We start from the raw sequence: 24,993 nt of genomic DNA, 5'->3' as shown, positions 1-24,993 counted from the left end.
TAAAACTCAACATGTAAAAAACTAAGATCATGGCATACAGTCCCATCATTTAATGGCAAATAGATGGGGAAAAAGTGGGAACAGTGACAGATTTCATTTTCTTGGGCTCCAAAACCACAGTGTATGGTGACTGCAGCCACAAAATTAAAAAGATGCTTGCTCCTTGGAAGAAAAGCTATGACAAACCTAGTTCTTTTGATTCAGTTGCCCAGTCGTGTCCAACTCTCCATGACCTCATGGGCTGCAGCACACCAGGCCTCCGCGTCCTTCACCATCTCCCAGAGTTTGTCCAAGTTCATGTCTACTGCATCAATGATGCCATCCAGCCATCTCATCCTCTGACGCTTTCCAGCACACTGTCTAGGTTTGTCATAACGTTCCTGCCAAGAAGCGATCATCTTCTGATTTCATGGCTGCAGTCACCATCCACAGTGATTTTAGAGTGCAAGAAGAGGAAATCTGTCACTGCTTTTACCTAGCTCTGACAAACCTAGATGGCTTATTAAAAAGCAGACATCACTTTGTTTTTCCAGTAGTCATGTAGAAATGTGAGAGATGGACCATAAAGAAGGCTGAATACAAGGGATCATAAGAGACTACTATGAGCAACTATATACCAATAAAATGGACAACCTGGAAGAAGAGGACAAAAACTTAAAAAAGATACAACCCTCCAAGACTGAACTAGGGAGAAACGTAATAGAAAACATGAACAGACCAAACACAAGTAATGAAATTGAAACTGTTTTAAAAACTCCCAATAAACAAAAGTCCAGGACCAGATGGCTTCATAGGCAAATTTTATCAAACATTTACAGAAGAGTTAACACCTATCCTTCTGAAACTATTCTGAAATATTGCAGAGGAAAGTATCCTCCCAAACTCATTCCATGAGGTCACCATTACCCTGATAGGCTTCCCTGATAGCTTAGTTGGTAAAGAATCCATCTGCAATGCAGGAGACCCCAGTTCAGTTCCTGGGCTGGGAAGATCCACTGGAGAAAGGATAAGGTACTCACTCCAGTATTTTTGGGCTTCCCTTGTGGCTCAGCTGCTAAAGAGTCCACCTGCAATGTGGGCAACCTGGGTTTGATGCCTGGGTTGGGAAGATCCCCTGGAGAAGGGAAAGGCTACCCACTCCAGTATTCTGGCCTGGAGACTTCCATGAACTGCATAGTCCATGGGGTCGCAAAGAGTCGGACAGTGACCTTCACTTTCACTCACTCTGATACCAGAACAAGACAAAGATACCATACATACACACACACACACACACACACGCACACACACGCACACACACAATTATAGGCCATTATCCTTCATGCACAGCCTCAAAAATCCTCAACAAAAAACTAGTAAACCAAATTCAACAACACATTAAATGGATCATACACTGTGATCAAGTGGATTTCAAGGATGCAAGGAATTTTAAATATTCCCAAATTAGTGTGACACTAACAAGCTGAAGAATAAAAACCATATGATCATGTAATAGGTGCACAAAAAGCTTTCAACAAATTATACATCTATTTCTGATAAAAACTCCCCAGAAAGTGGACATAGAGGGAAAATACCTCAACATAATAAAGGACATATATGTCAAACCTACAGGTAACATTATATTCAATGGTGAAATGCTGAAAGCATTTCCTCCAAGATCAGGAACAAGACAAGAAGTCCAGTCTTACCACTTTTATTAAACATAGTTTTGGAAGTCCTAGCCATGACAATCAGAGGAAAAAAAGGAATCCAAACTGGAAAATGTGTGATGTGTTACTGTTTGCAGATGACATGGTATTATACATAGAAAATCACAAAGATGCTATAAGAAAGGTACTAGAGATCATCAATGAATTCAATAAGGTTGCAGGATAAAGAATTAATACACAACAACTTCTTTCATTTAGATACACCAACAGTGAAAGATCAAAAAGGGAAATAAACAAACAATTCCTTTTACCATTGCATCAAAAAGAACAAAATATTTAGCAATAAACCAACTTAAGGATACAAAATATATGCACTCTGACTATCCTACACAAGTCAATCTACATATTCAATGCAATCCCTATCAACTTATGAATGGCATTTTTCACAGAACTAGAACACAAAATTTTATAATTTGTATGGAAACTTAAAGGACCCTGAGTAGCCAAAAACAATCATGGAAAGAGAAACAGAAGTGGACGAATCACATTCTGTGACTTCAGACTATACTACAAATCTGTAGAAATCAAAACTTGTTACTGGCATAAAACCAGAAATACAGATCAAAGGAATAGGCTAGAAAGCCAAGAAATATACCAGTGCACCTATGGTCAATTAATCTATGACAAAGGAGCCAAGAATACACAATGCAGAAAAGACAGTCCCTTCAGTAAGTGGTGCTGGGAAAGATGGACAGCTACAAGTAAAAGAATGATATTAGAATACCATAAACAAAAATAAACTCAAATGGTTTAAAGATCTAAATTTAAGACTGGATACAATCAAACTCCTAGAGGAAAACACAGGCAGAACACTCTGCCATAAATTGCAACAGTGTCTTTTTGGATCCTGATCCTATAGTAAAGTAATGAAAAAACAAACAAGTGGGGCCTAATTACAACTGAAAGCTTTCTCATAGCAAAGAAAAAAAACAAAACAAAAAACAATGCACAGAATGGGAGAAAATATCTGCAAACAAAGTGACCAACAAGGGCTTAATCTCCAAAATATACAAACAGCTCACACAGTTCAATATAAAAAACAAACAATGCAATAAAAAAATGGGCAGAATATCTAAACAGACATTTCTCCAAAGAAGACATACAGATGGCCAAAAAGCACACGAAGGATACCCAACATTACTAATTATTTGAAAAAATAAATCAAAGCTAGTGAGGTCTCCTCACATGGTCAAAATGGCCATTATAAAAAAGTTTACAAACAATAAATACTGGAGAGGATGTGGAGAAAATACTGTACATTCTTACACTATTGGTGGGAATGTAAACTGGAACAGACACTATGGAGAATAGTGAGGAGCTTCCTTAAAAAACTAAAAATAGAACGATCATATGATGCAGTAATCCCATTCCTGAGCACGTATCTGGAGAAAACCTATACATTCCAGTGTTCATCGCCCCACTATTTATAATAGCCAAGACAGGAAAACAATTTAAATGTCCACTGACAAAGAAATGAATAAAGACGGTGAGTACATATGCACAATGGAATATTCAGTTCAGTTCAGTTCAGTCGCTCAGTCGTGTCCGACTCTTCGAGACCCAGGAATCGCAGCACGCCAGGCCTCCCTGTCCATCACCAACTCCCGGAGTTCACTCAGACTCAGGCCATCGAGTTGGTGATGCCATCCAGCCATCTCATCCTCTCTCGTCCCCTTCTCCTGCTGCCCCCAATCCCTCCCAGCATCAGAGTCTTTTCCAATGAGTCAACTCTTCGCATGAGGTGGCCAAAGTACTGGAGTTTCAGCTTCAGCATCATTCCTTCCAAAGAAATCCCAGGGCTGATCTCCTTCAGAATGGACTGGTTGGATCTCCTTGCAGTCCAAGGGACTCTCAAGAGTCTTCTCCAACACCACATTCAAAAGCATCAATTCTTTGGCACTCAGCTTTCTTCACAGTCCAACTCTCATATCCATACATGACCACTGGAAAAACCATAGCCTTGATTAGACGGACCTTTGTTGGTAAAGTAACGTCTCTGCTTTTGAATATGCTATCTAGGTTGGTCATAACTTTTCTTCCAAGGAGTAAGTGTCTTTTAATTTCATGGCTGCAGTCACCATCTGCAGTGATTTTGGAGCCCAAAAAAATAAAGTCTGACACTGTTTCCACTGTTTCCCCATTATTTCCCATAAAGTAATGGGACCAGATGCCATGATCTTCGTTTTCTGAATGTTGAATTTTAAGCCAACTTTTTCACTCTTCTCTTTCACTTTCATCAAGAGGCTTTTTAGTTCCTCTTCACTTTCTGTCATAAGGGTGGTATCATCTGCATATCTGAGGTTATTGATATTTCTCCCAGCAATCTTGATTCCAGCTTGTGCTTCTTCCAGCCCAGTGTTTCTCATGATGTACTCTGCATATAAGTTAAATAAGCAGGGTGACGATATACAGCCTTGACTTAGTCCTTTTCCTATTTGGAACTAGTCTGTTGTTCCATGTCCAGTTCTAACTGTTGCTTCCTGACCTGCATATAGGTTTCTCAAGAGGCAGGTCAGGTGGTCTGTATTCCCATCTCTTTCAGAATTTTGCACAGTTTATTGTGATCCACAGTCAAAGGCTTTGGCATAGTCAATAAAGCAGAAATAGATGTTTTTCTGGACCTCTCTTGCTTTTTCGATATTCAGTTCAGTTCAGTTGCTCAGTCGTGTCTGACTCTTTGTGACCCCATGAACCGCAGCATGCCAGGCCTCCCTGTCCATCACCATCTCCCCAAGTTCACTCAAACTCATGTCCATGGAGTCGGTGATGCCATCCAGCCATCTCATCCTCTGTCGTCCCCTTCTCCTCCTGCCCCCAATCCCTCCCAGCATCAGAGTCTCTTCCGATGAGTCAACTCTTCACATGAGGTGGCCAAAGTACTGGAGTTTCAGCTTTAGCATCATTCCTTCCAAAGAACACCCAGGGCTGATCTCCTTTAGAATGGACTGGTTACTCAGCCATATAAAGAATGAAATAATGCAATTTGCAGCAACTTGGATTGCCTTACAGATTGTCATAGTAAATGAAGTTAGAGAAAGTCAAACAGTGTATGATATCACTTGTATGTGGAATCTACGAAAATGATACAAAGTAACTTACAAACCAGAAGCAGATTCACAGACTTTGAGAACAAACTTATGGCTACCAAAGGGGAAAGACTGGGACAAGGGATAATTTAGGAGCTTAGGATTAATATAAACATAAAATAATCAACAAGGACCTACTGTTTAGTACAATGAACTCTACCCTGTATTCTATAATAACCTACATAAAAAAGTATCTGCAGAAGAATGGAAATATGTACATGTATAACTGAATCACTTTGCTGTACACCTGAAATTAATACAACATTGTAAACCAACTACACCCCACTATAAAATAAAAATTAAAAAGAAAGTACATAGCATGGTTCCCTTCCTGTTAATAGCTAAGAACAAGAATTCACTGATATTCACTAAATTCTTGTTTTGGATGATCTTATTCATCCTCATATTTGATGTAGATGTTATTAATATCCTAATTTTATACATGAGATAAGTAAGGCATAGATCGGTTATAAATGAAAGAGAATAGGACATACATTTTAAAAACGAAATAGCAACTTCTAACATATGTAAATAACAACTGAGCAATGCTGACCAAAAAAAAAAAAAAAAAGCCATTTTCACAAAGAAAAGTCAGGAGAGGCTTCAAGGAATTGAGTCAAGCCTGAAAGGGCACAATCAAATGGCAAAGAATACAGAGCAGGCTCCAGAAGAGACAAAAGCATGGGAAACATCCCCAAAGAATCAGGAATTTGCATGTTCAGGGAATAATGAGCAGACTTAATGTACCAAGCAAAGGATTTACTTAGTAAAGTGGATGGAAAAGAAATTTGCAAAGGTTTATTATCTTCCTAATAGAGTATCTAAGTTCATGATTTTGCAATCTATACTTTATTCCCTGAATGTCTTATTAAAGAAATGTACTTAAATGATATGTCTGGGATTGGTTTCTAAAGAACCCAGTGTGTGTGTAGGGGGAGGTGTGGAGTTGATGATGAAATGTTGAGTATATGTGGCTTCACTATATTCTTCTTTCTACCTTACATGTTTAAATTTTTTATCATAAAAGATTTTCAAGAGGCACTTAAAAACATACAAGAACGTTAAACATTAAAGAAGTGGGGTGTGTATACATATGTTAGTGTGTGAAATCATTTACAAATGAAAACCACTTACTAGTAGGTACTATATGATACATACAACTTTGTTCCTGGGATTTACAGACCCTAAAATTTAAACAAATAATCTAAGGTGGTAAAGTCTTTTAGATGTACTTAGACTCTGGTCCGGAGAAGGCAATGGCACCCCACTCCAGTGTTCTTGCCTGGAGAATCCCAGAGACAGGGGAGCCTGGTGGGCTGCCGTCTATGGGGTCGCACAGAGTCAGACACGACTGAAGTGACTTAGAAGCAGCAGCAGACTCTGGTCAAGAGCGTTTCAAACTCGCAGACGTTAGTCTACCACTGCCTAGCCTACCTAAGCACTCCTCTTAAGGCTTAGCATCTGTTGTCAGCTGATACAAAATTTTAGTCTCAAAGTTAAAGGAAACAGATGTTACTGTAGTGTAGATAAGTAATTGAGGTTTTCAATAGGAAAGTGTTACTGAAGGGAAGGGAGGATGCTAAGAAGAAAGCAAGCATATTTAATCACAAAATAGAGGGAAATATGATTTAAAAAAAAGGTAAAAAGGGAAGTATAACTCACTTACTGTGTTCTTTTTTTTCCAGATCCTTTAAATCATGCGTTTTTCAAGGTACACTATGTTTATGTACATGCTATACGTTTTTTTTCAAGCTTCTGGTCTCAAGAGTCATCTCCTCTGTGAAGTCCTCCCTGTGCCCACCCCACTCTCCACACCAAGCAGAGGCTGGATCTTTGTACATTTACATGTTACACATATACCTGTCACCCGCCAGATTGCCTTATAACTGTTTCCTCTATTTTATGGAGGTTCTTATCAATCTCCTGCGCTTATTAAATAAAATAGTACACAGCAGTCACTGAAAAAATACTGAATGAACAAGAAAGTGAACACAACTGCAAATAAACATTTTAACAAATGCAAGAGCACACTTAGATGCCAAATTAACAATGCATGTTATTAAAAAAATGTAGGTTAGACTGCTGAATGTTTTCTTAACTATTTAAGAGAAACCTCCATACACAGCTTTGCATTTGTATTTACTTATCAATGGCATTTTGCAAAATTCAGAAAGAAACATATGTTTGTGCTAAGGGCCAGGGCTATAGGGTAAAATAAAGGTCTGAGGTAATTTCTTCTCAGCATCCAAATCTTGTATCACTAACCAGAACACAGAGAAATTCTACTGAGCAGTCATCCTTGAGGTGCTTGCATACGGGACAGTGTGTGTTCTTCTGAGTCCACTTCATTTGTAAGAGAGATATCCTCATGAGTCTGGATGCCTGAGGCAGCAGGCAAATTGGCTGGCAGAAAGTTCTAGACCCTCAAGTCTACGGTTTATCTAATTTTCATCAAAGACATCCTGTGACAATGCCAGGGAGATATACAGTGGCGTACTATTCAGTCTAATAAATTTAGCTCACTATTAAACATTAAATAACACACACTGGAACTAAGGAGTTACAAAAGTTACAAACTACAATAGAACTTGCTCCTTCTAGAGGCTTGAGGAAATAATCTGTTTTCTTGCCTTTTCAAGTTTCTAAAGGCTGCCTGATTCCTTGGCTTAGTGAGCCACTCATCACTCTGACCTTGACAACATTTTTTGTGATCATGACCCTCTTGCTTCCCTCTCACAAGGATTCTTGTGATTAAACTGCCCTGTCTCCTTGTAATTCAAGAAATAATCTTCCCATTCCAAAACTCTTAATCACACATGCAAAGTCCCTTGTGTCACCTAAGATAACATATTCATTTTTTTTTTTTTTAAAGGGGGTTGGGGAGAATTGCATTCTGTCCACCACAGCTACAAACAATTCTTTTTTATAAAGAGGTATCCAGTAACATTCCCTAGACTCAGGGCTGCCTGTAGCAACTTCTGGAGCATAACCTCAGATACAATCAGAATGGTAACCTTTGGGGTCCTGGAATATAGGAGTCCCACCCTGTCCATTATTATCAGAGTTGTGCTTGTTCTTCTAAAACTGGTAATGAATATCTCAACTTTTTTTTCCCCTCAAAGGCCCCTTTTTAGTATCCCTTCATACTCCAGACCCATCATACTACTTACAGCTAACCAGAGCTTCTGATGTGCTGCAAATCACTGCACTGAATGCTAAATTTATCAAACTAGAAGGCAATAAACTTGATGAATCAGTCACTTTGCATAATTACTCTGAAGTAGATGGCAATTTATTAGGCCACTGAAAGAATAAAAATAACCCAGACTTTCATTTGGTCACATTAGATTGAACGTTTATCAATAAAGGATAGAGACTCATCAATGCAAAGGTTAGCATCCAAAATGAAATTACCTCTAATGTTGACATGTCTCTTTAAAACTCTCTATTCTCAAGTTGATTTGAAAAGTTAGGAGTATTTATTTCATGTTCAATTTCTATCATTTTATCCATAAAGATATAATTTGTTATTTCTGGAGTCATTCCTGAATGTTAAAACTATACTAAGTATGGATATAAGGCAAGACTTAAACATACGAGTTCTGTTTTTAGATACATAAATAAAAATACTTCTAAGTTAAAAAAAAAACCAAAAAACCCAAAGCATTAGGAACAGAAGTAAAAAAGGGGAAAAGATTCAGGCACTAGAATAGTACAAAGAAAGAAACAATGAAAAACGCTAAAAAAAAATACACATATTAATATGCTAAACAGTGCTCTGTCCAAGACTGCTAAATGACTAGTTGCTTGCTAACTGTACTTATCCTACAGAAAAGACTTTGGCTAAGCCTCCAGCATGTTCATTAGTCCTGGATCTCTTGAATTCCATGGAGCTTATTTATTTTTAGGATTATCAACACAAATTATTTTAGCCAGTCTATTGATTAAGGGCCTTCTTTATGCATAACACTGTCTGGGAGCTTCAAATGTTGACTGCCTCCTACATGGGGAATACATTTTTATTGACATATTAATTCTTACAGTTTAACTGAGAATCAAACTTAAATTTTTAAAACTCTAAACACTATTTTACTAATTTCAATATCTATTGCTTTCATGCAAAACTAAAGTTCTTGATCCCTCTCTGGAAGTGAAATGAAACCCAGAAATGATATTTCTGACCTAATTGTGATAGAAATTATACAGCACTGGAAAAGTAGGTCAGCATTTTATCATTTACAAATCTAGGTCAGGTCAGCATTTCCTAACTAGTTTCTATTGTAAATTCATATGCACCACTATTATCTCTTAAAATGAAAAACATGGAAACACAGGGATAAATGTTAAGACAGTATGTGGATGTGCAAACACAACATCCCATTTCCTCAAGAGTAAGTCAAATATGATAGAAAATATTTCTAATAACATACAGGAATATTAACGTTTTCTTTTTTACTTCTACTGTCTGCCACTGGCAACACTGGTGGTCATTTGTGCCTATTTTCGTATCATTGTCAATAGGACCGACAGTGTATTTGTTCTATTTGTGCTGCTTATTTTGAGCTTAGACATCTCACATCTAAATACGAAGCAACAAAAGTGTCACAGCTATTACAAAGAGGAAGCATGCATGTAACTACGACAAACAGTAGACTTAAGAAAATTGATGTAAATGCTTCACATCTCCTTGATAAATGATAAGAGAAAGTAGTCTGAAGGAAAAGTGCAAATTCTGTTATGAAAAAAATATTCTGATCATGCAAATAGATAAGACTAAGAAGGACAAAATGGAAAAACTTGCAAATAAATGAAGGCAAGCAGGGTATGAACCCTGGCTACTCACTTTACCTAGAGCTTTATCAACGCCCAGAAATTTGGACTAAACTCTGTGGCATGGGCAGATATCCATGCAGTACAGTAGACTCCTTCTGCAGGGTCTGGAGACCTTTAACTATGGGCTCTGGCTTTGTTGCTTGTTGACTATATTCAGAAGACACTGTATTTCCTCTAAACTTAAATTCCCATTCTAAGGAGCTAACGTGATTTTTGATCAGTTATCATTTAAAATCACTAAGTCATTTTTTAATAATTTTAGTCATTTTAATAGCCGGCACCTGGTTTTGCTTGTAAGACTTCCTCCCAGCACTTTTGCTGTGTAAACTGTTTACAGGTAACAATCCTTTAGGTTAGTACACTGATGCACTTGAAACTAAGGTGGAGTTGTTATCTTAAAAACAAGGTGATTTGTTCTGATGTCTTAATGAACACTTTACTGTTACTCTTTTGCACTGAACTTTGCCTATTTCTGGGAAGAGGTGAATTTGTCCAAGAGAAAAATAGTTGTTTGTAATATTGACGTAATGTCACTTTCTAATCATGATCATGGTTTAAAGGATTATCTTGGTTAAATATATACTGGTTTGATGGGCAAATGCTCTTATCATTAGCACAAATTACATGATTTTATACATAGTTTCCAGAGGTGGGTTAAGAGTGGCTTGTGAGGCAACTGGAAGCAAATGGTGGCAGAGACTATCCAGGGAAGACCTGGTGATAAGGGTCTCTCATAAAGACAGCGAGGGAGAGAGACTGTGTAACAGCTATTGTTATAGATTCACTGCATGGAAAAATATTTTCCAGAATTATGGCTTAATTAACAGCCTGGAATTCTTTTTTTATACTTATGAACTATATAATGAAGGACTGCAATGCATTTTGCATAGCTCTCATTTCTTTAAATTGCTGCTTTCTAAAATTCTCTTGTTCTCACATTTTGTTGGGGAACCCAACTATTGATCAGTAGTTTCACCCAAGAAAGAGTAATAGTTGGACATTTCTGAATTTTTCCATATTGCTTTTCTGTTACATTTATACTTGATTTTGAAGGACTGCTTATGCTTATGTCACTGCAAGCAATCAGTACCCAGACATTGTGTAACACATAATGATACTTATCGTACAACAAAGCCTGAGTTTTTGCCAACTGTAAACCTAGTGTTCGGTGTCTCCCTCCTAATCCATTCATCTGTACCATGGCCTTTTCTCTTCACACTCAGCAGATTCATAAGGTTATTTGCCTTTGGTAATTTCACTTTCTCACAGTATGAAATGATGAAGGTTGATAAAAGGAGAGATTACATTTAAAAAATACATAAATAATAAAGAACAGGAAAGCAAAGCTAAAAGAAACAGCAGCTCTAATTTATTTCTCTGTGAGAATCTCAGGTCTCCTTAAGTGTTTCCCTGTTTTGGCTCTTCAAATCCAGCCTAAGCTGAAATGAAGAGGTATGGTAGATGCTGTTAACACATATGCACAGCTCCCAAAGACTTCAGTAGGGTAAAGACCAAAAGGAAGCAAAACTAAAAGAAGATAAAACAAGAGAGCTGGGTTCAATCCCTGGTATGGGAAGATCCCCTGGAGAAGGGAATGGCAACCCACTGCAGTATTCTTGCCTGGAGAATCCCATTAACAGAGGAGAGCCTGGTGGGCTACAGTCCATGGGGTCACAAAGAGTCAGACACGACTGAGCGACTTTCACTCACTCACTCACTATGGGCTCCCTGGGAGTTTACTTGCAGTTACAGTTACAAGCCACTATGCTACAGAAGACCAGCATCCACTTCAGATACCTACCTATTAGCCTAACGCAGAGGTTTTCCAAGTGTAGCTCATGGAAATTCCTCATATATTTATGCAGTCAAAACGATTATTGTAATACTAAGAAGATAACCTTTCTACTGCGATGTCATTTGTATTGAAGGTGCACAAGTAATAGTAGCTATGGAATTATGATCTTGACAAACAACCCACACTGAGGCATACAAATATTGCTTTTCCTCTTGAATTCCCTGTGGGATTAATGGTGTTGTATAAAAAGGGCCCAAGATTTGGTGACAAGTGGAGCTGTTAAGTTTAAATCTGAGCTTCACTACTTATAAGCAGTGTGGTCTTGGGGAAGACACTTAACAATTCTGCACCTTTTTCTTCATATGTACACTTTGGCCAATAATGTACGATTTTAATAAAACATCATATGTAAAGCACATGGCAGAGCTGGTGCTTAAACAATATTTTCTTCCAATCATCTAAACTGGACTTGTACTTCACCACTCCTTATTAAGCACCTTATAATGATTTTCTTATTTTTATCTTTCAACCTACTTAAACTTGTCAAGAGGGCAGTCATTCAATCATGTACGATCACTGTATTTGTTTCTAGTTTCTCAGATTTTAACCTTCTTTACAGATAGAAAAATTAAGACCTGGAGCTGACTGTGGCTCAGATCATGAGCTCCTTACTGCAAAATTCAGGATTAAATTTTAAAAAGCAGGGAAAACCATCAGACCATTCAGGTATGACTTAAATCAAATCCCTTATGATTATACAATGGAGGTGATGAATAGATTCAAGGGGTTAGATCTGGTAGACAGAGTGCCGAAGCACCATGGATGGAGGTTTGTAACACTGTACAGGAGGTGGTGGCCAAAACCATCCCCAAGAAAAAGAAATTCAAGAAAGCGAAGTGGTTGTCTGAAAAGGCCTTAAAAATAGCTGAGAAAAATATAGGGAAAGATATACACAAATGAACACAAGAGTTTCAGAGACTAGCAAGGAGAGATAAGAAAGCCTTGTTAAGTGAACAATGGAAAGAAATAGAAGAAAACAATAGAATGGTAAAGACTAGAGATCTCTTCAAGAAAATAGGAGATATTAAGGGAACATTTCATGCAAAGATGGGCATAATAAAGGACAGAAATGACAAGGACCTAATAGAAGCAGAAGAGATTAAGAAGAGGTGGCAAGAACACACAGAAAAACCATACAAAAAAGATCTTAATGACTCAGATAACCATGATGACGTGGTCACTCACCTAGAGCCAGATATCCTGGAGTATGAAGTCAAGTGGGCCTTAGGAAACATTAATGTGAACAAAGCTAGTGGAGGTGATGGAATTCCAGGTGAGCTATTTCAAAATCCTGAAAGATGATGCTGTTAAATGCTGCACTTGGTATGTCAGCAAATTTGGAAAACTCAGAAGTGGCCAGAGGACAGGAAAAAAGTTTTCATTCCAATCCCAAAGAAGGACAATGGCAAAGAACGTTCAAACTACCAGATAATTGCATTCATTTCACATGCTAGCAAGGTACTGTTCAAAATCCTTCAAGACAGGCTTCAGCGGTACATGAACCAAGAACTTCCAGATGTACAAACTGGATTTAGAAAAGGCAGAGGAACCAGAGATCAAATTGCCAACATCCATTGGCTCAAAGAGAAAGCAAGGGAATTAAAAAAAAAAAATCTAATTCTGTTTCATTGCCTATGCTAAAGCCTTTGTGTTGATCACGACAAAATGGAAAAATATTCAAAAAGTGGGAATACCAGACCACCTTACCTGCCTCCTGAGAAATCTATATCCATGTCAAGAAGCAACAGTTAGAATTAGAAATGGAACAAAGGGCTTGTTCAAAATTGGGAAAGGGGTATGACAAGTATGTATATTGTCATCCTGCTTATTTAACTTATATGCAGAGTACAATGTGAAATGCTGGGCTGGATGAATAACAAGCTGGAATCACGACTGCCAGCAGAAATATCAACAACCTCAGATATGGAGAAAGGCAGAAAGGGAATGGCAGAAAGGGAAGAGGAACTATAGAGTCTCTTGATAAAGGTGAAAGAAGAGAGTGAAAAAGCTGGCTTAAAACTCAATATTCAAAAGACTAAGATCATGGTATCCAGTCCCATCACTTCATGGCAAATAGATGGGAAAACAAAACTAAAAAATGCCTGATCCTTGGAAGAAAAGCTATGACAAAACTAGACAGTATATTAAAAGGCAGAGACATCATTTAGCCAATAAAGGTTTGTACAATCAAATCTACGGTTTTTCCAGTAGTCATCTACAGATGTGAGTTGGATCCTAAGGAAGACAAAGGGCTGAAGAATTGATGCTTTTGAATTGTGGTGTTGGAGAAGACTCTTGAGAGTCCCTTAAACAGCAAGGAGATCAAACCAGTCAGTACTAAAGGAAATGAACCCTGAATATTCATTGGAAGGACTGATGCTGAAGCTGAAGCTCCAATACTCTGGCCACCTGATAAGAAGAGCCAACTCACTGGAAAAGACCCAGATGCTGGGAAAGCTTGACAGCAAGAGGAGAAGGGGGTGGCAAAGGATGAGATGATTGGATGGCATCAGTGACTCAATGGACATGAGTTTGAGCAAACTCTGGGAGATAGATAGTGAAGGACAGAGAAGCCTGGTGTGCTGGAGTCCATAGGGTCACAAGAGTCAGACATGACATCGATTAAACAATAACATGTAAATATATCCTTTCCATTGTTACCAGTTGGTTTTCTAAAGTGCACTCCATTCTTTTCCTTGCTCAAAGTGTTTATTAGGTACACAAACATTATCAAAATATAAAGACCTTGAACAGACTTCAAGATCTGGCCAAAAGCTTTCTAGTCTCATCTTTTCACTGATTAACTTCAACTTCTTGCACTCCCCAGGCAACTATTCAACTTCATGCTCTTTGTGTCCTTAACTACCTCAGCCTTTATCTATCTAAAGGCTAGAGAATGTTTTCCCAGCTCTAGCTAATGACTCCTTCTCTAATTCTCAGTCCCTCCTTAATACACAGGTCAAAGTGTTATCTCCTTGATGATGCCCTCCAGCAGTTCCCAGTGATAATTAGAAGGAAAGTTATGACCAACCTAGATAGCATATTCAAAAGCAGAGACATTACTTTGCCAACAAAGGTCCGTCTAGTCAAGGCTATGGTTTTTCCAGTGGTCATGTATGGATGTGAGAGTTGGACTGTGAAGAAAGCTGAGCGTCAAAGAATTGATGCTTTTGAACTGTGGTGTTGGAAAAGACTCTTGAGAGACCCTTGGACTCAGTCCATTCTAAAGGAGATCAGCCCTGGGTGTTCATTGGAAGGACTGATGCTAAAGCTGAAACTCCAATACTTTGGCCACCTCATGCGAAGAGTTGACTCACTGGAAAAGACTCTGATGCTGGGAGGGCTTGGGGGCAGGAGGAGAAGGGGACGACAGAGGATGAGATGGCTGGATGGCATCACTGACTCAATGGACATGAGTTTGGGTGAACTCCGGGAGTTGGTGATGGACAGGGAGGCCTGGTGTGCTGTAATTCATGGGATCGCAAAGAGTCAGACACGACTGAGCCACTGACTCAATTGAACTGAAACAATTTCTCAGCTACAAGAGTAAATAAACTATTTTACACTCTTTCCCTGGTACTCAATTTAATTATAAAATATGGGCAATAAATAGGTCCTACTTTGTAGGGTTTATGAACATTAAATGAGAATATCGGTAAGTCACTTAACACACCAACAGAAGAAACAAAGATAAACTTCCTCAGGTTAATCAAGTAAAGGATGGTAGCTGGGAATGATTCTGACCCTGTTTGGTTTAGTCTAAAGCTCACATTCTTTCTACCACACACGCTGTCTATGTCTTAGCAGATGACACATAGAGTTTACTTATTTAATACTCTCCCCCATTGAACTGTAAAGTCCTTGAATACAATGAGCATGTTTTACATGACTTTGTATATCCAGACACTCATTCATTTAAGTACTAACTCTGACACTGTGATGTAGAGATTAAAAGACCTAGTCTCTACTTTTAAGAACTCTGCCTAGAGAAGGGAGAATTATAAGCAATCTCTTACTGTTGTTTTCTATGCAAGAGGGACACTGGTGGCATATACATGGACTGGACTACAGACGTCCAAATAAACACCTAAAAGGAGTAGAAGAAAACTTAAGGTACAGGGAAGCCTTCTTTGGAAGAGATGAAACTAGAGACGGATCTTGAAGATCTTTAAGTTAGGGAGAACTAGGGTTTCTGGAGTTTTTAAAAGTATTAATTCATAAATGATATAATTATTACACTGCTTATGCTCTGATAGTTTTAAATTATTATTGTTGATAAACATTTAATGGCCTTGAAATGCATTTTAAAACATGGGTTCATTGGGGGCTTCCCTGGTGGCTCAGTGGTACAGAATCTGCCTGCTAATGCAGGAGACACAGGTTCTCAATCCCTGATCTGACAATATCCCACATGCTGCAGAACAACTATAAAAGCCTGTGCCACAACTACTGAACCTGTGCTTCAGAGCCCAGGAGCCGCAACTCCTGAAGCCTGTGCACCTACAGCTCGTGCCCTGCCATGAGAGAGGTTATTGCACTGAGAAGCTCGCACATCTTAACTAGAGGGTAGCCCTCACTTGCAGCAACAAAAATCCAGCACAAGCAGAAATAAATAAATAAAACTATGGGGAGGGGGGGATGTACTATGGAGGGGGAAGAATGTACTGGAAGGAGGATATTAAAAACTGAAAGGTTCTTTCTAAAAAGAAAAATGGATTCATTAAAATACAGTAATTCAGATATAAGTCATAATCACTGGTTGTTGTTCAGTCTCTAAGCCATGTCTCTGAGCTGCAGCAGGCCAGGCTTCCTCGTCCTTCGCTATCTCCCAGAGTTTGCCCAAATTCATGTCCACTGAATCAGTGGTGCTATTTAACCATCTCATTATCACTAGGCTATCTTGCAAATATACCAAGTTTAGGCACAAACTCAAAAAGAAACCTCACTGTGTAACTCTTCCAACTACAATGTACTTCTTCTGAAATACTGACATCTTAAGCTCACAGGAACAGAGCAAGAATGAAAACATTAATTACCTGGCAGTTATTTCTGTTTTCCACCCACATCCGATTGGCATATTATATTTGAGAGCAACAAACCACTAAGACATATTTAATTTTCAGTTATGTTCTTTTCATTAACAACGGCATGAAGACTTTTGACATGCCTGACTTTCTTCACCTGTAAACATCTATTCAGAAGTTTCGAAATGAGACAATACTTTTAAGTTGATTTTTCAAATGCACCCTGGCACACAGCAATAGCTAATAAATGAGGGTTATTATTGTTTCTCTGAATAAACCAGTATGGCCAGATGGTTCAAATACTGTTAATCTTAAATGGTATATGTCTTGCTTCTAAATAGAATATAAGACAAAAAGAAGAATCTATCTCTGCTTGTACTGTGAGTAATCCAATTTCAGCCTCAAGGAGGATATATGCAAGAATTAAGAGTAACAGTCGCGCTACTCTTTTTGGATTGCCAAATGAACCACATTTTCTAAGTTAAATAATGGCTCACTCAGGACACAAGTCTATCCACTTGCATCCTTTCACGTGATAGCTCAATTTTGGAACTGGAGAGTATCTTCGGCCAAGGAAGGAATAATCTGCCAATGTCATCCCCTGTATACATTGTAAACTTCTCCAGGGAAAAGACTGTGACTTATGCTCCAGCTATATCCAAAGCTGGCACAAAGTAAACAACAATTAATGAGTTTTCGATTAAAAGTCTAAGGGTTTTGTGCTGTATGGGATTCTGCAGGAACTTCTGGGAACACAAGCTCAGCAACTTTTCACTGTAGAAAAGCTTCTGTCATGGCTGCTTTTGATACTATAATAAAAGGCACGAACCTTTTATGAGGTCTGGCACATAGACCTCATAAATTCATGGCGAGGGCCTGGTGTAGAGGTTGTTAGCATTTACCGTGACAAAGGTGAAATGCCTGCAGACACAGCCTGGGAGATCTTTGCTATTACTACTGATTATTTCATCTGTCCTCTGTCCATGTTGGTTTTATGTATTTTTCTCAGCTTGGAGAAGTAAACATTTCTCTTGTGAACTTCTGTGGCTTATTTCAAGCTTCTCTAAGAGGCCCAAACTATTAAAGGAATCTGCAATAAGACAAAATAACACAAGAAACCTTAATAGTGTATGGAAGGGGAGGAAGACCAGAGGCCAGACACCACTCCAAGCACAGTAAGCTTCTAGAAAAGCCACCTCTACAGACAACTCCAATCATTAAAACACAGCTTATAAAGTAGCATCTTTAGAGTTGAAAGAATGGAGCTGGAGAGACCTAAAAGGCCAATTAATTCGACAAGTGAAAATTAAGGTGGAGTGTTTGGGGTTTGTTTGACAACAATGAGAAACACCTGGCTTAGGTCCACAATGAGATAACAAACCGCAAAACAACAAGCGCGCAAACCCGGCAGCTCTAAAGCCTGAAAATGACCACAAAGAGTAAGTAACGACGGGTTAAGCCAAACCAGCGCATTTCCTTGAAACAAATCATTAAAGTAGCCTCTGCGTGTGAGGAGGGACTCTGCAGCCCTGAGGTTCTTTCTTGGGCTGTCGGCTCTGGTTGTCCCAGTTTGGACGTGCAGGGGCCACATGGCTCCCGGGCCCATCTCTCCCTCTGAGCCCCGGGAGAGTCAAGTTAGTGACAGGGTTCCCCGGCCGGGGACTGCCACTCAACCCTCCAACCCTAGTACTGGCTCGCAGCCCCTGCACAAAGCTCAGTCGCGACCCCAAAGCCCCGGTTCTTACCATAGTGAGGCCGGCGAAGCCCCAGCCACATCACCCTTCCGGGCCCAGGGCGGAAGAGGCGTGCACGGCCGGCTTGCCTTTCTCTCCCCTTCCCGCGGTCTGGTTGGGCCTGTCAGGGTACCCCCTCCTGAGGCGCGGGTCTCGGGCTCTACGATAGGCTCCTCTCTACCGGAAAGGACGGGACTTAAATGACGTCATTCAGCCCCCGCGGAAGTAGGTGACACTCTCATTGGGTGCTGGATGTCCGCCTGTGGGAGCGGGCCTTTTGGAGAAGGCCGGAAGTGGAATTGCTGAGAGGTAGGGTCCGGAAGTGGCGATTGACTCTTTTAATAGTAGTCGGTGGTCCAGTTATTATTATTTTTTTTTCTTTACTTCTCTAGAACTCCTCAGCGCTCAATTTTTTTCCGGCGTAGACTCCCCTCGATGTGTAAGCTTCTGGCCCTTCTGTTTGTAAACTCTCGGGAACACCTGAGTTCTCTGGCGTTATCCTCAGGTCGTGCGTCTCCTGGGCTCCCTTTTCAGTTTCTCCCTTTGCACCTGCGGGATTCTTTGTGTAAAGCGCCTTTGAAATGCCCTGTAAAGCTGTGGGATTAGGAGGACACTTGAATTCAGAGGGTTGTGTTGAGAAGGTGTTTGATCATTTTTCTAATATTGGCATTCTCTTCTAATTCCCAGCGTTTTGTAGATTGTCAGTAGGTTCGATCTGAGGCTGAAAGGTGCCGGTTGGAGTCAGGAAAGAACTTTCTGTGGGAACAAATGGGAAGGAGCTGCCTTTCCTGAATCAAGTGATTGATGAGGTGTTTTAGAGAAATGGTCCACCTGCAAGACATATACCAACTTTTTCTTTTAATCAGTATTATTATTTAGCTTTCTCTAATTTTAACAATCCCATTAGATAAGGTTCTATTCCCTCTCCCCAGATTCTTTTTAGAATATTATCAGTTTTTTAATACTTTGACTCAAAGTGGATTGAGAGAAACAGGAAAAGGAAGCTCATATAATGCATTGATTTATGTGCTGTTCTTGGCCAAACTATGAGACCCTTCTATATTTAGGGCAACACAGTGATTAGAATATTTGGGTTTCTAATATCTGTGATTGTATTGTTGGCTACTGCCCACCAAGTTTTTTTCTTTTCTTTTTTTTTTAAACCATTACAAACTTTTTGTTCGAATCTACTGAATTGTCAAGAATTGGTTAAGTACACAAATTTAGCAAGTACTTAACTGAGCTTTTATTCATACCATCATGAGACTGCTGCAGAGGGATAAAGATGGCCTGTTCCTTCCAGAAATTTAGTGGGCATGGGGAAGAGGGGAATAAGAAATATATAAAAATATACTGTACCCTTGTCCTTTCAAAAAACAAGCTGTAATACTTTGTCTTGTGATTGCTTTATAATTTATTTTTTAAGTCTTACCATTCAAATTAAATTATCTTGGCTTGGTTATGGAAATTATGTTGTGCAACTCATCAAGCTTGGTTTCCAAAGTAGTAAATGTGTCTGCAGACATCTTGATGTCATGTAGATTGTCTTCATTTACATGGATACTTGAGGGTTATATGTAATAGCTGAAGTGCACCAGGAAATTGAAGTTTTTAAAAATCACAGTTGATTTACTGTATTTATGAATTTAATTAATTTTAGACTATAGGCTCTTATGTACTTCAGCTTCAAAATAGGGAAGAACAATGCCAGTTATTTTAAAGTTACCCACAGAGGAAGCCAAATAGCAACAGATAAGACTGAACATACATTTATATATAAAGTTTTTCATGTAACACAACAAAGTTAATCTGACACGATCTCTTGGCAAGATCCCTAAGGAGGTGGTAGTTGAGATATGTGGTCATTAAGCACATAAACTCCCTGTTCTTGGCTTCACTGCCAGTGAATTAATTTAAGCACTGTCTTACATTGCTATTTCAAAAGTCTCTTTTCTAGCAACTCTAGTATGGAATCTTATTTCAGACTATCTTGGATCATTTTCATACACAGTAAAAGTGAAATCTGATTCTTATAATTTCCTTCTTCAAAAATTATTGTCTCTCCTGCATCTAGGAGAGTATTTTCAACTTTGATTTCTTAGGTTCAGTAAGAAATACTATTATACTTTATATACTTTACATACTATTATATGTAAAAATAGTACATATTTATGTTTTTCTGTGCAAAGAATGGATGGACCTCCCTAGTATTGTCAGGTATTTGACCTGCAGTAAGCACTCAATGGAGAAGGCAATGGCACCCCACTCCAGTACTCTTGCCTGGAAAATCCCATGGACAGAGGAGCCTGGTAGGTTGGAGTCCATGGGGTCGCGAAGAGTCTGACAGGACTGAGTGACTTCACTTTCACTTTTCACTTTCATGTGTTGAAGAAGGAAATGGCAACCCACTCCAGCAAGCATTCAATGGGCTTCCCTGGTAGCTCATCTGGTAAAGAATCTGCCTGCAATGTGGGAGACTTGGGTTTGATCTCTGGGTTGGGAAGATCCCGTGGAGAAGGGAACAGCTCCCACTACTTCAGTATTCTGGCCTGGAGAATTCATGGACTGTTTAGTCCATGGGGTGGCAAAGAGCTGGACAGGACTGAGCAACTTTCACTTTCAAGCACTCTATAAGGCTTGTGTGTTTTGTATCTGGCTTTCTTTGTTCACTAAAATAAAAACCTTTTAAAGGGAGGGATAATGAAGGAGGGCCAGTTGACCTGAATGTTAGGCACTCAGTGAATGGTTTTTTAAATTAAAAGTTTAAAAATTGAATTGGTACTGCTTTTAGTACCAGACCGCTTTCTCCCATCCCTTTTTACTTGTCTCTAGTATCGGAGAAGGCAATGGCACCCCACTCCGGTACTCTTGCCTGGAAAATCCCATGGATGGAGGAGCCTGGTGGGCTGCAGTCCATGGGGTTGCTGAGGGTTGGACACAACTGAGCGACTTCACTTTCACTTTTCACTTTCATGCATTGGCAAGAAGGAAATGGCAGTCCACTCCAGTGTTCTTGCCTGGAGAATCCCAGGGACGGGGGAGCCTGGTGGGCTTCCGTCTATGGGGTCACACAGAGTCGGACACGACTGAGGTGACTTAGCAGCAGCAGTATTGATGGTGTTGATCATTTCCTTTTATCTGACTTTTTTCTCATTCAATGATATTCACATATAGTAAAAAAAAAATAATAGTTTTACTTAATTTGTTGTTTTCTTTGATCCTCAACTAGTCTCCATAGTCAGAGGTTGAAGTTCTTTGTTATTTAGTGTTCATTTTCTCCTTTTTTAAAAATTCTCTTTCCCCATGGGTCTTAGATTAAGACCCACAAAACTTTTGATTGACCTGCATGTTATTTTTTTCACCTTAAGAAGTGCTTCTCTTAATCTTTTTCTGATTTCAGTGCCATTTATTTGTTCTTCTGAGGAAGAATCCCTTCAAGAGTTTTCTGTGCTCCAAGTTTCAATTTCTCTTTTACTCTTCTTTCTTGAGATCCCTTCAGCACAGTGCCTATGATTCCCCCAAATTCTCTTGTTAGTGTCAGTCAGTCTGAAACTGAATTTTCATTTCTGTTTATCATGCTATTTCTTGCCTCCAAGCCTTTGCTCATGTAGCTGCTTCTTTCTGGAATGTGTTTTCTTATCTTTTTTCCTTCCACTCCTAAACCTTTTCCAACTTCTAAATTGTATATCCGATATAACTCAAGGAAGCTTCTTCTGAAATTTCAGACTGGTTAATGTGCTACATTTCAGAGGAGCTCCCATCTTGCCTCTGTATTTTACAAGCTTGCATAATAATCTTCTTTGGGTGTTTCTGTCTCACCAGATAGCTGGGAATATGTCTTACTCATCTTTGAGATGTTTAAAGCCTGGTACAAAGGATGTAGTCAGTGAATATTTTAATGCATTATTGGCATGACCAAAGTTATTCAGGTAGGAGTTTTGATTTCAATCTGAGTTTTATGAGATATAAGTCAATGCTTTATTTGCAATACCTTGTTTTCAAGGAAAAAGGTAACTGTTTTCAAGACAGTTCTTCTTATACTAGTAGGAGGTTTTTAGTTAATGCATTTTATTGCTCTGGGCAATATGCTCCTTGTCCTTTGTGAAGCTGCCAGTACTGGTGAGAAAGTTAGTTGTGACTTTTTCTAAAACACGGGCTGAAATTAGTGAACAGAGGGTTGTTATAGTCAGCAAATTTTTAATATTGATGAAATTGGGCTCTTTATAGAAGAAAAACACCATTGAGACTTCTGTTGCCCAAAAGAAAAAACCACGTTAGAATTCCAAATGGTTGATGAGGCATTCATGCTTTTGCTAGATACCAGTATTGCCAACAGCTTTAAATTAAACTTTTGCTTTTGTGCCACTGGGAAATCCCAGGGTATTTACAACATTTTACAAAGATTTTCTCCCAGTGATATGGGAGTTTGTTCTTAAGATTAATAATGGTTGGTTTGTTAACATGATTTCTGATACTTGGCACAAAAATTAGGTGCACTAATTTTGCATATAAAACACTGTTTAATTCTAGATAATGAGCCAGACTTTCCAACTACCTTTTATGGCAGGCATTCTGGATTTTAACTGCTCTCTGAATATTGTCATCATTTTTACAGTCTGTAAACCAGTCTTTTATAAATTTGTCGAGCTTTTAGGACTAACAAAAAGGGAAATAATTTAATTCTATAAATTCTGAAAACACTTCAGCGGCTTTCACCCTTAGCAATGGGATTGAAAATAATGATTAGGCTTAGAATTAAGAATCAAAACAAGTGTTACTTGGAGTACACTTCTGAATTTGTGCCTTGTTTCTCTGAGCTTTGTTAACCCTGCAACAGTGACCAAAATGTTGAAATAAGCAAGGACTTCAATCTGGTCTTTGTGTGAGAGGATGCTATTAGCTTACTTGTAATTTTGTAAGAACAGTTAATGAGAATTTTATTGAATAAAGAAAAGTCTTTCTCAATTGGCAGAAACAAGTGGCTGCCAAGACATAAGATGCGGCCATTGTGAAGAGACTCATCAAAGTGTCCTGATAGTATAAATATTGATGTGCTGAGACATGTCAATATTTACCATAGAATCTGGAAGTTGCCAAGTTCCTGTTTAAGAAATATGACCCTAGCATTGGACACAGTATATCAATAAATAAGGATCATGTCCCAATGAACAGCTGCTCAGAGAAAATCTCAGAGAAAATAGGATAACATCTGTCTAAACTTGAGGGCACTTCAAAAGTTGAATTTAAAAAATTTATTGATTCTTTTTTGGTAATTTGTAGGTGGATGCTTGTATAATATAGTGTATTAATATAGTTCCATATATGTGTTTGACTTAAGTATTTTTTTCTAAATTACAGCATGCTTGGTTGAAATGTATAATTTTGTAAATTGGTTGTGCTATGATACTCATCTCTAAATTGAATTTAAAAAATCTTGCCTTAATATTGTGCTTAGGAACTGACTTCTTCATTTAGAGCATTTTTCTTACAGAAGTTGGCTCAAATCATAATATTACTTTTGGGAACCAAAAGTTTGTGCTCTGAGAATTTAGCAGTAGAGAAAATATAAGTTTCTGAAGTTTAACTGTAATGAGGAAATTTATCCTGATTATTATATAGCAACTATGTCTCAGAAGAAAATGTATAGGGTAATGAGCGACTAAGGTAAATATGTTTGGTTGAGTATCACAGATCCCACTGTTAATTCCCATGTGAGATTCACTGTAACTTAACGAGAGTATTTAATGAAAAATAGTTGCTTGAAACCTTTATATCAAGTCGCTGGAACCACAAAAACAACCTTGCATCTGTTTTACAGATTTCTAGAAGGTTAAACTTAGCATTCTTAGAATAATAATAGTCCAAACAGTCCTAGAAAAGCATGAACCATGGCTATTGGGACTGGTCCTCTCATCATTTCTCATTTCTGATAGTGAAGATTGATAGCTTTTATATAGTAATCTAATTATGTTACCATATTGTAATGTTTATATTACATTACAACATAATGTCACAGAGGTTTGTGACACTGTACAGGAGACAGGGAGCAAGACCATCCCCAAGAAAAAGCAATGCAAAAAAGCAAAATGGCTGTCTGAGGAGACCTTACAAATAGCTGTGAAAAGAGAAGCGAAAAGCAAAGGAGAAAAAGAAAGATACACCCATCTGAATGCAGAGTTCCAAAGAATAGCAAGGAGAGATAAGAAAGCCTTTCTCAATGATCAGTGTGAAGAAATAGAGGAAAACAATAGAATGAGAAAGACTAGAGATCTCTTCAAGAAAATTAGAAATACCAAGGGAACATTTCATGCAAAGATGGGCTCAATAAAGGACAGAAATGGTATGGACCTAACAGAAGCAGAAGATTTTAAGAAGAGGTGGCAAGAATTCACAGAACTGTACAAAAAAGATCTTCATGACCCAGATAATCACAATGGTGTGATCACTCACCTAGAGCCAGACATCCTGGAATGTGAAGTCAAGTGGGCCTTAGGAAGCATCACTACGAACAAAGCTAGTGGAGGTGATGGAATTCCAGTTGAGTTATTTCAAATCTTAAAAGATGCTATGAAAATGCTGCAGTCAATATGCCAGCAAATTTGGAAAACTGAGCGGTGGCCACAGGACTGGAAAACGTCAGTTTTCATTGCAATCCCAAAGAAAGGCAATGCCAAAGAATGCTCAAACTACCACACAATTGCACTCATCTCACACGCTAGTAAAGTAATGCTCAAAATTCTCCAAGCCAGGCTT

The 24,993-nt window shown here is 38.7% G+C and overlaps 2 protein-coding genes across 7 annotated transcripts in view; one reads left to right on the top strand and one right to left on the bottom strand.

Moving 5' to 3' along the window:
- The window catches only part of TMEM167A (transmembrane protein 167A), a 45,017-nt gene extending 26,619 nt beyond the window's left edge, over positions 1-18,398 (bottom strand). Inside the window, exon 1 of one of the 2 annotated variants that reach the window (XM_006062620.3) lies at positions 18,253-18,398. In XM_006062620.3, coding sequence (XP_006062682.1) covers positions 18,253-18,255 — 3 coding nt within the window. In that variant the 5' untranslated portion in view covers positions 18,256-18,398. The remainder of the gene's footprint in view (positions 1-18,252) is intronic. The other variant, XM_006062621.3, reaches the window with a different exon arrangement.
- Positions 18,399-18,439: 41 nt separating this feature from the next.
- Positions 18,440-24,993, top strand: part of XRCC4 (X-ray repair cross complementing 4) — a 304,283-nt gene continuing 297,729 nt past the window's right edge. Inside the window, exon 1 of one of the 5 annotated variants that reach the window (XM_025292253.2) lies at positions 18,440-18,549. The gene's annotated coding sequence lies outside the window, so the exon portion shown is untranslated. The other 4 variants (XM_044947333.1, XM_025292256.2, XM_025292255.2 and 1 more) reach the window with 4 other exon arrangements.

This window comes from Bubalus bubalis, chromosome 9, assembly GCF_019923935.1.
Source record: "Bubalus bubalis isolate 160015118507 breed Murrah chromosome 9, NDDB_SH_1, whole genome shotgun sequence".
NCBI lineage: Eukaryota > Metazoa > Chordata > Mammalia > Artiodactyla > Bovidae > Bubalus > Bubalus bubalis.
The sequence above is the reverse complement of the archived record's forward strand: the minus strand, read 5'-3'. Positions and strand labels throughout refer to the sequence as shown.